This window comes from Sturnira hondurensis, unplaced genomic scaffold, assembly GCF_014824575.4.
Source record: "Sturnira hondurensis isolate 20B ecotype Veracruz unplaced genomic scaffold, ASM1482457v3 Scaffold0001221, whole genome shotgun sequence".
Taxonomy (NCBI): Eukaryota; Metazoa; Chordata; class Mammalia; order Chiroptera; family Phyllostomidae; genus Sturnira; species Sturnira hondurensis.
In genome coordinates this window covers 6,627,704-6,641,078 of record NW_028073852.1, presented here as the reverse complement: position 1 = coordinate 6,641,078, position 13,375 = coordinate 6,627,704, and the positions used below count along the sequence as shown (strand labels likewise).

The 13,375-nt window shown below is 51.6% G+C and overlaps 1 protein-coding gene across 3 annotated transcripts in view; it reads right to left on the bottom strand.

Moving 5' to 3' along the window:
* Nucleotides 1-13,375, bottom strand: part of DCAKD (dephospho-CoA kinase domain containing) — a 29,328-nt gene that overhangs the window by 9,357 nt on the left and 6,596 nt on the right. For 2 of the 3 annotated variants that reach the window (XM_037067320.1, XM_037067330.1), the window contains exon 2: nt 390-609. In XM_037067320.1, the coding sequence (XP_036923215.1) occupies nt 390-501 (112 nt within the window). In that variant the 5' untranslated portion in view covers nt 502-609. Of the gene's footprint in view, nt 1-389; nt 610-11,884; nt 11,971-13,375 lie in introns of those variants that run through there. The other variant, XM_037067311.1, reaches the window with a different exon arrangement.

Below are 13,375 nucleotides of genomic sequence, written 5' to 3'. Positions count from 1 at the left end.
GGCCAGCTAGAGGACCCCAAGTGACTAGAAGCAAAATGACAGAGGGACCCAGGGATGCTTCTCTCACTTGAAACAAAAGTAAAACGAGGGGAGAGAAAGCAGTTAAAGAAGACGGCAGACTGCGCCGAGTCCCTCACGTTGGTCACGGGTGAAGTAAAGGGGGGAAACGTCCAACGGGAGGCGGCAGCAAAGAGAAAAGCAAGAGGACGAGCACAGGGCAGGGAGCGGGACATCAGACCGGGCTCAGAGGAAAGCCGTCCCACCTCCTGGGGCCCTGCGAGGCCTTACAAAAACGGTGGAGTGGCCGCATCTCCCGAAGGGAGACCTTATAAAAAGAAAGCAGGGGCAGCCGCCACACACAAGCCCATACGCTGACCCCTCAGACTCACCGTGCCGGGCGATGACGTCGACGTCGATCACCGCGCACCCCAGCTGCTGGAACACCTGGATCACTGAGCTCTTGCCTGAGGCAATGCCCCCTGTCAAGCCCACCAGGAACATCTTCCCAGGAAAAAGCGGCCAGGGGGATCGAGATCCAGAAGTTGCAGTCACTGGAGCAGGGCAAGCTCAGCCAATCAGGATGGGCCACCGCGGGAACACCAGGAGGACCTGCCAGCCGGACAAGAGCGGGCCTGATCAGTGCTGGGGGGAAGGGGAGGGAGGTGGCCTGGCCGGGCAGTGAAGGCCAGAGCTTGGAGAGTGCAGGGTCCATCCTGGAACAGAACGCTCTTTCAGGAAGGCCTCCAGTATTCTTTTAAAAACATCCATGCTGCCCTGGCTCGTGTGTCTCGGTGGATTAAGTGCTGGCCTGCAAACCACACGTCACTGGTTTGATTCCCAGTCAGGGCACATGCCTGGGTTGTGGGCCACATCCCCAGTAGGGGGCATGTGAGAGGCAACCACACATTGATGTTTCTCTCTCTTCCTTCCCCTCTCTTTAAAAATGAGTAAAATGTTAAAAAAATTTTAATGTATTTATTTTAGACAGACGGGAAAGCAGAGAGAAAGAGAGGGAGAGAAACAAAGTGTGTGGTTGCCTTTTGCACCTCCGACTGGAGACCTGACCCACAACGCTGGCATGTGCCCTGACCGGGAATCCAACCAGGAAATCTTTGGTTCGCAGACCAGCGCTCAGTCCACTGAGACACACGAGCCAGGGCAAATAAGTAAAATCTTAAAAAAACAGCAGCAACAAAAAACCACTCATAAAGAAGGCAAAGTAATGCAGCCTAAATTTAGCAAAGTGCTAAGGAGGCAGAAGAGGGTCCGGTGCTGTTAAGCAAAGTGTGCTTTCAGGAGGTGGCAGTAAGGGACGCAGGCACACTTCCAGTAGGAAGGGGACACCTGTCCCTCTCTGGTGAACCCAAGGCACTTTCCAGATGCCCACAGAAGCAAGTCGCCCTCCCTAGCCTCCACTTTCTAGTGTGGGACAGAGGCTCACGGGAACACGGCCTGTCTAGCTCACCCAAGACCAGCACTAGGCCTGAGTGGCCCATACAGAACACCAGTAATCCCTCCTGGTCACCTCGGAAGTGGATCAGATGGGAGCTGCAATGGCAAGCGGTGGGTCAGTGGCCACTAAGCCTCAGGTTCAGAGAAGTATAGGTCTTGCCGAGGAGAATGTGAGGTAAGGACAGGCTGGGGCAGCGAGGGGGCAGCTCTGAGCCGGGTGTGACTTGCGGCGCTCGGCCCTCGGCGGCAGCAGCACAGCACAAAGGTCAGGTGCACAAAGGTCAGGCAAACGTCAAAGCCAGTTCCTCGCTCACATGCCGCACAACCCCAGGCAAGTCACTTTCCTCCCCGAATCTCAGTTTCCTCATCCTTAAGATGGGAACGACTGAATCTGCCTCATTCATAAGCTGTTGTGCAGACTGAGCGAGAAAATGCTTGTGAAGTTCTTGGTGCACCGCCTAATACAGTAAGGGAAGTGAGGGTAGAGGTGGGGGTGGGAGGAGGGGGTGCAGTCAGACTGCAAGAGAAAAAGACTTTCACGAAGTTACGTCCCCATTCCTGCAGCTGAGACTATTCAACAATAGGTTTTTTAAAAGGCCATGTTGCATTATCTGGAGTAAATGGGGTTATTTAGCATGTTTTTAACTTTGCTCCCACACTGAAAAAAATGTAAATTGAAGGCCAGGTCTTCCCATCCTTCCTTCAGCATCAAATCACATCTCCAGGAGCTTGAAATCTGTCCCAGGACTTTGTTGTTGTCAAAGAGCAGGTTTGGCAGTCCTAACTACACTTTGCTCGAGCTTATACGGACATGACGTGCTCCTGAGGCCACACCAAATGACGGGGGAGGCAGTGGTTCAGATGTGAGCCAGTGGATGGTGGCTTAGAGCAGCGGAAGGCCCTCGAGTAGTTTATATCTGCCCAGGCTCAGTCTCACCGGGGAAGCCAGGGGCGGAGAGGGGGAAATTCCCACTGGCTTCGCCATCCAGATGGAGAGACCTAATTAAATTATTAAGCCATTTATAAACCACTGCTTCTCAATCTGAGACTGGAGTCATCCCCAGGTGGTCCCCTCCAGCTTAAAAAAAAAAAAAAAACAGTTAAGGATAGGGTTCAGTTGTCCAAAAGAAAAAATCATCTACTCTGCTGAAGTCTGACATGAAGAATTCAGCAACACTGTATTTATTATTTATTTAAATTTATTTGAGAGAGGGGGCCGGAGAGAGGGGGAGAGAGAGAAAGAGGGACTCACGGTTCCATTCATTCGTTGATTCCTTTACTGTCCTGACTGAGGATCAAACCTGCACCCCTTGAACACCAGGACAAGGCTCCAACCAATTAAGCTACAGGGCCAGGGCCTCTAGCAACAGCACTTTAATTCCAACTCCTTCCTGTTATCTCCAAATCAAGGAGCCTGCTACTCTCTCGTTGGAGTCCAATCTGGAACAAAGGGAGTGGGGCTTGAGATCAGGTTGTAGGGGGGCAAAAGCCAGTCCTCCTCGGGGCCCCAGCCTCCCAACAGGGAAAGCCAGCCACTGTCACGGGTCAGCGGGGCTTTGCCCGAGTTGGCTGACAGGGCCCGGAAGGCCGTGTGACTAAGATTTCATCCCCGCCCCACTCCCGGGACCAGGACACTCTCGAGACCTACTGAGCCAGAATTCAGGGGATGGAGGTGCCCAGGCAGTGGCGCCGTGGACCAGGGCTTGGGACCACCTCCCACTCTTCACTCACAGCANAAGGGAGTGGGGCTTGAGATCAGGTTGTAGAGGGGCAAAAGCCAGTCCTCCTCGGGGCCCCAGCCTCCCAACAGGGAAAGCCAGCCACTGTCACGGGTCAGCAGGGCTTTGCCCGAGTTGGCTGACAGGGCCCGGAAGGCCGTGTGACTAAGATTTCATCCCCGCCCCACTCCCGGGACCAGGACACTCTCGAGACCTACTGAGCCAGAATTCAGGGGATGGAGGTGCCCAGGCAGTGGCGCCGTGGACCAGGGCTTGGGACCACCTCCCACTCTTCACTCACAGCAGCAGAGCTGAAGCTCAGGGAGGGGAAGGCACCGGCCCAGAGCCACGGTTGTGCGTGGGGCCTGGATGGAATGTAAGGCCCCAAACCCTGAGTCCAGACCCCGCTTTTCTGCACTAGGGAATGAAAAGTAATTTACCTTTAGAATAGGGCAAATAGGACAACTGATTTGTCTGCGGGAAAATCAGTTCAGAGCCCAAGAAAAATGATCCTTGATCAGTGGGATCAAGGATCCCTCAGCAGAACAAAGGTGGGGTCTCACAGAAACAAACAAGGCACAAAGGTAAATCCAGGCTCAGCTCTGTCCCAGGCTCCTGGGGTAACCTAATGCGTACCACCGATTCTCTGTGCCCTGGATGACCACCTGGGGAAACAGACCAACAGCTGCTTGGCCTCCGTCAGGAAGGCTAAGGGGACGGAGGAGCACGGGGCCAGGGAGGCCCAGGGAGGCCCAGGGAGGCCCAGGGCCCCGGCTTACAGGGGCTGGACGAGCGACAGCTGTTCCTGTCCAGCAAACCCTTCGTAGCTCATTCCCTCACCAACTGCTGACTGAGCCCTTCCGGGCTTCACAGCATGATGCCAGGGACCTCCCCAGCAATCAAGGAAAACACAGGTCTCGCCCCTCAATGAAAATGGAGAGACAGACCGTAACAACTGAAACCCACTGACAGGTGAGCAAGAGGAGTCACTTGGCACTATGCCCAGGCCCAGGGGCATGTGTGGTTTGTTCACCAACCTGCCCAGGAAAAGAGCCACCACCAGCAGGAGCCTGGTGTCCCTCACAGTTTATCAGGAAGAAAACAAAGGCTTAGGTTCCAAGCTGCCTCTAAGTCCCACCCTAACCTGTCCCTGCAGCTCCTCCCAAGGCACCCGTGGAGAGGTGGCCCCTCTGATAACCTTCGACGATCCTTTTCCTGCCCAGGCTCGAGAGCCGTCATTCTCCTTGTTCCACTGCCATTTACTCGGAGGAACTCCTAAACTCGGCTCTGATCTGAGCCTAGGAAACTAGAAAAGGTGCAGAAGCCCAGGCTGCACCCCAGCCTGCAGAATCCGAATTCAGGGTGGGACCTCACATCCCAGCCAGCCAAGCACCAGAACCACTGCTGAAACAGGAAGTCGTGGGATGGGAGTGGAGAGGCCTGAGTCCCAGTCTCTGAACTGTGCCACAGAGCCACCTGCAGGAAACCTTCTCACCAGCCTGGCCCAGGGTGGCAAGTTGAGCTGAGTGGTAAGCTGAGCCCCAAACATCTGCCCCCCTCCAAGCCTTGGTCTCCACACCTGTAAACGAGGGAGGGACTGGACTTCCGGGGCTAGTATCAGCATCAGCTCCTGGGGGAGGCGGAGAGTCACGCTGGTGCCTTCTCTCTCTGAAAGTGCTCTTCCTAGGGCAGTCAACAAATGCTTGCTGGAGTAACCAAAGAACGACAAGGCCTTGGGAGCCCAGGAATCTCCCTGCCGGCACCCAAAGGTGTTCAGAGAACTGGCTTGGCCGCAGGAGGAAGGACAACGCTGAGACCCATAGTCAGAAAGAAAAGCTGAGGCCCAGTGCAAGAGGAATGAAAGCCATATTCTAGAACCCACCCCAGGTCTGGGATACATCAGCCAAGCTGGGGCTCCAACCCCAGGGGGGAGCCACATCCAATCCTTTCTTTCCCCTTATTCTCCATGTGCCGGAGGGGCAGCAGGGAGTAAAGAAAGGGAAGGACTAGAGTCAGAAGTGGCACCGAGGCTGTGAGGTGGAGCGCAATCCTACTGCGCTCCATAAATGGCGGGCCCTCTGAATAAGGCTCTCCAAACCGCCTTTCGGGTTTCACCCCTTGGGCCCCAAAGAAAACCCTATCAGGGAAAAATGGTCTTTCTTAGACTCTCCCCTGGCCATGTTTCTCAGGGGAAAATAAGAGTGGATGGCTCCATGGGCTTCCAGACAAGCGCCCTGCTGTGCCGTCTGCGGGGTTCTACCCACTAACCTGAGCCGCCAGCACCTCACGCCCGACCTCTGCAGTCTCCAGTGCCCTGCGCCCCTCCAGCCCCTGCCTTATTTCTCCCAAGGTAGCCAGGGTCTGGGCTTAAAGGACACCTGATTATGTCACTCTCCTACTGAAAACCTTCACTACGTTCTTCCTCTTCTACCTAGCCACTCCCAGAGGTCTCTGGGTGCCGTGTGACATGCCCTCTGTCGACCCCTTCACCCTCTAAATCACTCCTGTGCTTGTCACGCACCTGCCTTCTGTCCCTAAAGGTGCAGGCACTTTCGTCCCTCAGAGCCCCCTGCCCACCACATTCACCATCTGGCTAACTCGATTCATTCCTTCAACCTGTCAGGCCCCAGAAACTGTTCAAAACAAGAGTGCCCAACCCTTCTGCCCAGGATGGGTGGATGATATATTAAACAGGCAGCTCATATGGGAGGTGGTGCGAAGTAGGGGAGAGAATTGGTGCTTCAGATGAGGAACAGGAAGGTCCCTCTGAGTGACCCTAAAAGCAGCAGCCCGCAAGCGTCGGCTCCTTTCAGGGCAGCCGCATCCTCCCTCCCGCCTGGACCAGGCCCCAACGCCTCCAACTGCCCCATTTCTTATCTTTCCCTTGTACCCATCAGGCTTTGCACATTTATAGTATTTGTTTCATCACTTCCAACACGTTATATAAAACAAGCTCCACGAGGCCATGAGCTGTGTCCACTTTGCACCCGTGTCTCCAGCACCCAGCATAGCGTCCAACGCCTGTGTGTCACTCACCAGGTGAGAGATACTGGTTACATTACTTCGCCTTCCTTCAATTCAGTTTCTTCATCTGCAAAACGGAGCTAATGGCACCTACTCTAGGTTGCCGTGAAAAGTAAATAGGTTAAAACATGTTAAGTGCCTAGAATAGCACCGGGCACACGCTAAGCACTCAACCACTGCTCCCTATTAGTTACGAGAGAGTTTGATAACTATGGTAGAATGAACGTCGGAATGTCCATGGAAGGAGAGGGACACCTGGGGTCACGTTCTCCTCTCAGGGGCAAAGGGGGGGCTGAAACCAAACCCCAGTCAGCTCCTTTCCCCCTCAGAACACGCCGCTCGCTGCTAGTACATCCCTCCTGAGCGGGGCGGGGGAGGAAACAAAACACCCAGTGGGTTAAACAGAACAAGGAACCTGTATTTGAATGGATCCTCTGCCTTTCCTCCCTTGGGAGAGCTTGGGACTTCAGCTGGAAGCGGTTCTGTGGCTTTGCACCCCCCAGCAGCAGCCCACACCTGCGGGCGCAGGGCCTGGCTCCCTCATTAGCTGGCAGCTTCGCTTCCTCCTCCTCCTGCGGCCTCTCAGGATCTCATACCGGGCCTGTCTGACCAACCAAGTGCTTCTCCTCTGAATTGCACTCCAAATGGGGGAGGTAGCCATTTTGCTCCAATGATCAATATAATCATTCAGGAACAGAGTCACTCCCCGTCTTGGGACCCAATTATTTTCTTGTGGAAGCGGTGGTTGCAAAAATATATTGTTTTCCAGTTAACTAGTAAGTGCTATTTTTAGCTATGGTTTCCTCACTCCTAATCTTGTATTATTGGTGAGAGGCTGCTGTTTAAACCCGAGTCCAGGTCCCCTCGTCTGCTAAGTCCATTAAAAGTCACCATCTCCTCCAGACTGCCAATTATCTGAAGGGGCTGCAGTCAGTCTTCCTCTCCCTTCCCCCCTCGCCCACAGCAAGGGGCGGGAGGGAACGGGTCTTTCATCCTGAGCACTCCGAGAGCACAAACCAGTACTCCAGGGAGTGCTTACAGGTGAGCAGGGAGGTTGGCTGGACTGGGCTACTGCACTGGCATCGACACAGAAAAGGATCAAGGGGAATGCCATCTCTCAGGAACTCCGAAGTCATAGGGGCCTTGGCTGACATTTCAGCTCCGTCCGTCCCTTGGACAGCTGTGTGGCCTTGGGCAATACACCAGCATTGTGGACTTCTGTTAACCTGCCTGTAAAATGGAATTAACAGTGACTACTCACTGGGGTTTTGTCAGGATTAAATGAGGTAACATATGTCCCAGTCACCTCATCTTCTGCAGCTCAGTGTGCGGTCAGTCTCTGAAGTCGACTCCATTTCCCTAAAGAGCACCTCCATCCTTTCAATTGCTCGGGGCCAAAAACGTGAGTGTCCTCCTGGCTCCTCCCTCAAACCCATCAGTGCCCCCGGTCAGCTCTGCTCCCCACCTTCACAACCACGTTGGACACCTGGTGCCACCCAGCACTGCCATCTCGCTCCTGGATTACTGCAGTGGCCTCTGTTCCCAACAGTCTGTCCATAAAACAGCAGCTAAGCTAGTGTTACCCTTTAAAAATGCAAGTCCGAGCACGTGACCGCTATGTCCAAATCCCTCCAGTGGGTCCCCTATCACTTGGAGCACAAGCTAAGTCTCCTTACAGAGTCCTACAGGGGCTTCATGACAACCGTGGGTATTTCCTCTGCAGGCATCTCCCGCCACTCTCCCCCTCGATCGTGCCCCTCCTGACACACAGGCCACCTTACTGCTCCTTGACCATGCCGGGGCACTCCCACCTTGGGCCTGTGGACACCCTGTTCCCTCCACGTGGAAAGCTCTTCCCCCAGGGGACTGCATGGCCAACTCCCTCCTCTGCCCCACTGTCATAGTACCAGAGACTGTCCTGAATATACACAACAGCACCCCCACTTCACAGCACACCAGTTCCCCTCTGCCCAACACACTGAGTGCCTGGGCTTGTTTACTGTCATTGGCCCCTCTCCCCAGAATCTGGACACAGCTGCAGCCAAGGTGCTTAAAACAGGGCCTGAAAGTAGAAAGCCCTCGAAAGATCTGTTGACTACGTAAAGCATGGAGCTAAATTTCCAGCTCATGGGTAAGCAGCAACTCCACATTAATTACCTAAAGGTAAGAGCATATGTATGGTCTAGAAAACCTACTATGAGAATCACAAAATCCTTTCACGTCACTTCCCACCCACACCTCCCTGGGCTGACAGTATCTTGGGCTCGCGGATAAGGAAGAGAAGGCAGAGTGCCCAGGAAGGTGTATTTCCCGTCAGGCAGGAACCAGAGAGCCAGAGCAGTCACCCATGGGGTGCTCTCCATGTGACCGGGACATCCTTGATGCCACCTAGTGCACAGAACAACCAATGAAGCCAGTTCTTCGATTTATTCCTGTTGTAGACCGCTCTGCCATGGTTCTAGGAATTGTATCTCGACCCCTTGTGGCTAAGGGCGAGGGACGACCTTTGGAATGCAAGCCCTAGGAGACAAAGCTTGTCTCTGGTAGCAAATGCTGCCTCAGTTTCCTCTCCCTGCCCCCAAAGCTTGGTCGGAAGTCAATGCCAGGTAAGACCCCCCCCTCACAGCAGGGGGGGGGCAACCTAAGCCAGACTCAATCACTTAGGAGGCCTTCATAGAAGGACTGGGGGTGGGGAGTTGCAACAAGGAGCAATGAACTCTCGCCCCCCCAGGCTTTAACAAAGCCCAGTCCCCATGTTGTCTGAGAGAAGCACTTCCTGGCTCTAATCCCCTTAAGCCTGAATACCTGTTGGGGATAGGTACAGCTCCTTGCCTTGCTAGAGCATGTCCTGGGGAAAAATTTGGCATCACAAAGACTTCCTGATAAACCTGTGAAATCTGCTCTGCTAAGAGTGCTTTCATTCATATGTTAAGGGTTCAAGCAAGAAACCCTAACACTCTGTTCCTGACAGACTCTAACTCATAGTAAGCCCTCAGGTTTCTTTGAAATGTTATCTACTGTTTGATCCTTGTCGCCCTGTATTCCTATGTATTAGAATCCAATAAAAGCCCTGGAGGAAGGGGCTCGGGGCCTTTTCCCCCAGAGAAACTGGCGGCTGCCAATGGCCTTTTCCCTCTGGGAAAATGGTCATTTCTCTTTCCTAAGATCACATCATGTCTCGGGTCACATTCACTCTCATCCGTGCATGGCACTGGAGGGGGGGGGGACGGACTTGCGAGGGAAGTCATCCCTACCATATTCCCATTCTGAAAGTGAAGAAATGGAAGTTAAAATAAGTTAGGGATTTGCCCACAGAAGTTCCAGGCGGTCCTCATACTGGGGAATGAGAAGCCGGGATGCATTAAGATTTTGCAAGGGACACAAATGCACAGTTTAAAAGAAACCAATTTCAACTCAGTTCCACACCTTCTCCCTATGGGAACAGACCAGCCATATTTTTTGCCTGTAGTTTCTTCCTTTCCCAGGCCCCCCATTCATACTCACCCACCTCCTCCTGATAAAAAAAAAGTAACTACCCACCCAGGGCATATCTTACTAAGGTGCTTTGTCCCACAGTGCAAAATGCCCCTGGCCCCACAACGGGGCCATTCAAAACATCAGTATTCATGCTGAGACTGTGACTGCCTATAGTGACAATGTAATAAAACCGCCTGCTGAGTCAGGTGGTTTCCAAACCTTCGCTTTCAATCAGGTTAAAGGAGGACCTTAAAAGAATTGTCAGCTGACAGGTTGCTAATAAATGATTTCAACGATAGAGCCCTGTGATTTTCTGGCCATAACTCGGAAGGTGTCCAAAGAACTTGAGCAATACCGCCGCAGCAAAATGCCTTTAACTCCTGTGTATTTACTTACACGAACCGACTTTGCCAATGCATACAGCTATGGAGAACAACAGTCGTGCTGGTTCCAGCAAATACATACGGGTGGACGCGTGAACTAAAACAAGAAGTTCCACTCAGCGTAGGAAGAGAAGAATTTCATATAAAGCTTTTTAGGTTTAACAATGATCAAAACTAGTGATATATTTGTTTTGATCAACTGTGTGTTTTAAATTCTAAAAACTCAATCTCAAGGGAGATGTTTGCGATGACCACAACACAATGTTCAAAAATGTTTTAATTTTTGGAGGTATTTCTGTTGCAGATTAGTAGGACGACAAACCAAAGGCTTTCCAGCCTAATATCTATTCTACTAGAAAATATTCTGTGGAGGAAATAAAGTGGAAGTATGAGTTCAAGGGTGAAAAAGGAACAATGTAAACCTTAAATGTTAAATAAAAACTGGTTCATGGATTTTTTTCCCCCCTAAGAATGAGGGAAATCAAATCACTCTTTGGCATTTAGGTTCCACTGAAGATTTACATTCCTGATGTAACAGTTTTATTTTCAAAATGTCAATATTTACAATTAACTACAAGTCATATCCTTTACAACTACTGAAACCTTCAGGGAAAAATTTTACCTACCTAGAAATGTGCACGTGCCTCGTTTTCAAAACAAAGTTAAGCCCCCACCCCCACCCCGGCTTGCCTGCCTTCAGCTATCAGCCCTAATCTTTTCTTCTAACGCCCCAGGCCGAGAAAGGCTCCGAACCCTGGAAACATTTTATCCAGGGCAAATTCCGACTGCTCCAGATAGAAGAGGATTTGGTGGGAATTTAAGGCCCTGCTAAGATAAAACCACCCAAACTGGCCTGTCCACTTTCTATTCACCAGCCAGCTATCTCCAGCATTCTACCGTTTTCCAGGCCTGTTTGCACTCCGCCAAATCAATTTGGTTTAGTTACGTAAAATCAGCTCCCCTATCCTATATTCAAAGCCTTCCATTTCCTGAAGTTTAAAAGTAGGACTTAATGTGAAAATTAATTTGGGTGGTGATTTTCCCGTAGGTGAGGAAGAAAAATATTTTAAAACTTCATGAACAAACTCAACGCCAAAGGTGCTAAAGCCTCCATTTGTGAAGCTGGGAAAGGACGAGAGGCAAGCGGTTTGGCCGCCTTCTTCCTAGCCGCCAAGGTCGGGGGGAGGGGTCTTCACTAAAACTTTGCAAGTAGTTTGGCCTCCGGGGGAAAAGCGGAGGGCAGCTTGTCTTAACAGCGAAGATGATCTCCCAGCAGAACAGCATAGAACGTTACATCCATCCTCCCTGAGACGGGTATTATTCTCATTTTTTCTCAAGTGAGTAAATTCAGAGTCGGAATGGTACCCAAAATCAGAGACTGGATTCAAGATCTGGTAAGTTTAGGAATGACCAGAAAACTCTACAGTAAACTGGCTTTGAGCTGAAAATGGGTTTGAACCCACGTTTTCCATCGCTTTCTACTTGTAAACCTTCCTCCACAGCTGTAAAACAGGGAAAATAACACCTTGCTTAGTGGGGGGGGGGGGTCAAGGCAGTGAGTCGTAGATGTAAAAGTGATCCAATGGCTGCTATATAGTATGTGCTCAATAAATTGTAACCAAGGCTTGAAAAAAAGGCGCGTACTCTAGACCCCATCACGACTGGCGCGACTCGGGCTATATGGTTCTGAGCGCCCAGGGCCCGGCCCAGCAACGGGAACCAGGCCGGGCGCGGGAGAAAACAAAGCAAGCCCCGGAGCAGCCCGCCGGCCCGCCCACTTCCCGAGGCTTCGGCGCTACCACCCACACGCCCGCGCGGCACGCTACCTACCCGGGCCCTCTGACCCGACCTGGGGCGCCGCCGCTCTTCCAATCTCAAGGACGCTTACTGAGTGACTACCAGTGGGCAGGCGAGGCTTCGGGAGCACGCGCACCGGAAGTCCTATCGGCGGAAGGGGCGGGACCGGGGAGCGGGGCGTGGCCAAGTAACTAATCCGAGAGCCCCGGCCGGAGTGTGGACCTTAGAGTAATTCCTCCCTCGCAGCCAGAGGCTTCTCGTGCGGGAAGCTAGGGGGCGACTTGGAGTGTACTAGCTTCAAATCCAGGCCTGGCCATCGTTAGCTGTGCGGCCTCTGGCAAAGGTAATGAAAGCTATGGTAGTTAACTGTGCCCCCCTTACCTGACAGATCCTAAGAGCCTACAGATCACAGAGAGCCTGCAGATTCCGTAAGTGAATTTCCACATTGAATTTCAACAGCCCTTGAGGTGGATACTGTTACCATCCCCATTTTACACAAGAGGAAATGTTTTAAATTGCATGCCTTTAAGTAACGTGATGAAATTGCATGCGCCTTGCTCCATCTCAACCAGGCTGTGAATTATGCCTTTATAGTTTATCCACACGTAAGTCACTTAGTAGCCAACTCAGTATCATATTCACTGTCATAGTATCACAGTGCTTGTGTTCAAGTAATCCTTAGTTCTTACTTTTTTGCAGTGGAGAAATATTGGCTTTTTTATTCTAAATGACACCACCCAGAATGGGAAGCCAATGTTCAAAAGCCCAAAACTCCCCGGTGGTATATAGGTTGCAAATTATGAAGGGCACAATCACAAGACACCATGGGATAGGGGTTTGGAGTCGTGCTGGGAGCTGATCAGTCTTAAGGGTAATAAATTGTTCCTTCGGGTCTGGAGAACAGTTCTGACGTCTGTTCCGATGTTCCTCTGTCTGGTTTCATGGTAAAGTAGCCAGGTGAAACATAACTTAGGCAAAGATGTTATCTGTAGCCCTGGCTGGTGTGGCTCAGTGGATTGAGTGCCAGCCTGAGAATCAAAAGGCAACCGGTTTGATTCCCAATCAGGGCACATGCCTGGGTGGTGGGCCAGGTCCCCAGTTGAGAGTGTGCAAGAGGCAACCACACATTGATGTTTCTCTTCCTTTCCTGTTTCTCTAAAAATAAATAAATAAAATCTTTTTTAAAAAAAGATGTTACCTTCAGCCTGACAGAGGTCTGGCCTGTGTGACCATTAGTCAGATCCAGGCTACTGTCTTCTGTGACCTAGGGGGTTGCTGATTATCGCAGGGTAAGGCTTGATTTCTAAGGGGCATATATCTAGAGAGAAGTGATTTCTAGAGCTAGGATTTAAAGCTAAAATCAGCTTTCAGGTTTGTCTAGTGTGGAGCTTATGATACTTAAAATATTTAAAAGATACAAGGTCAGAGTATGAGAAAGCTTGGGTGAAGCCATCAACTAGGGTGGACGAGGTGTTCCATCCTGGAATACCCAAGGATCTCAGCAGTCACTCAGCAGTGGCCTTA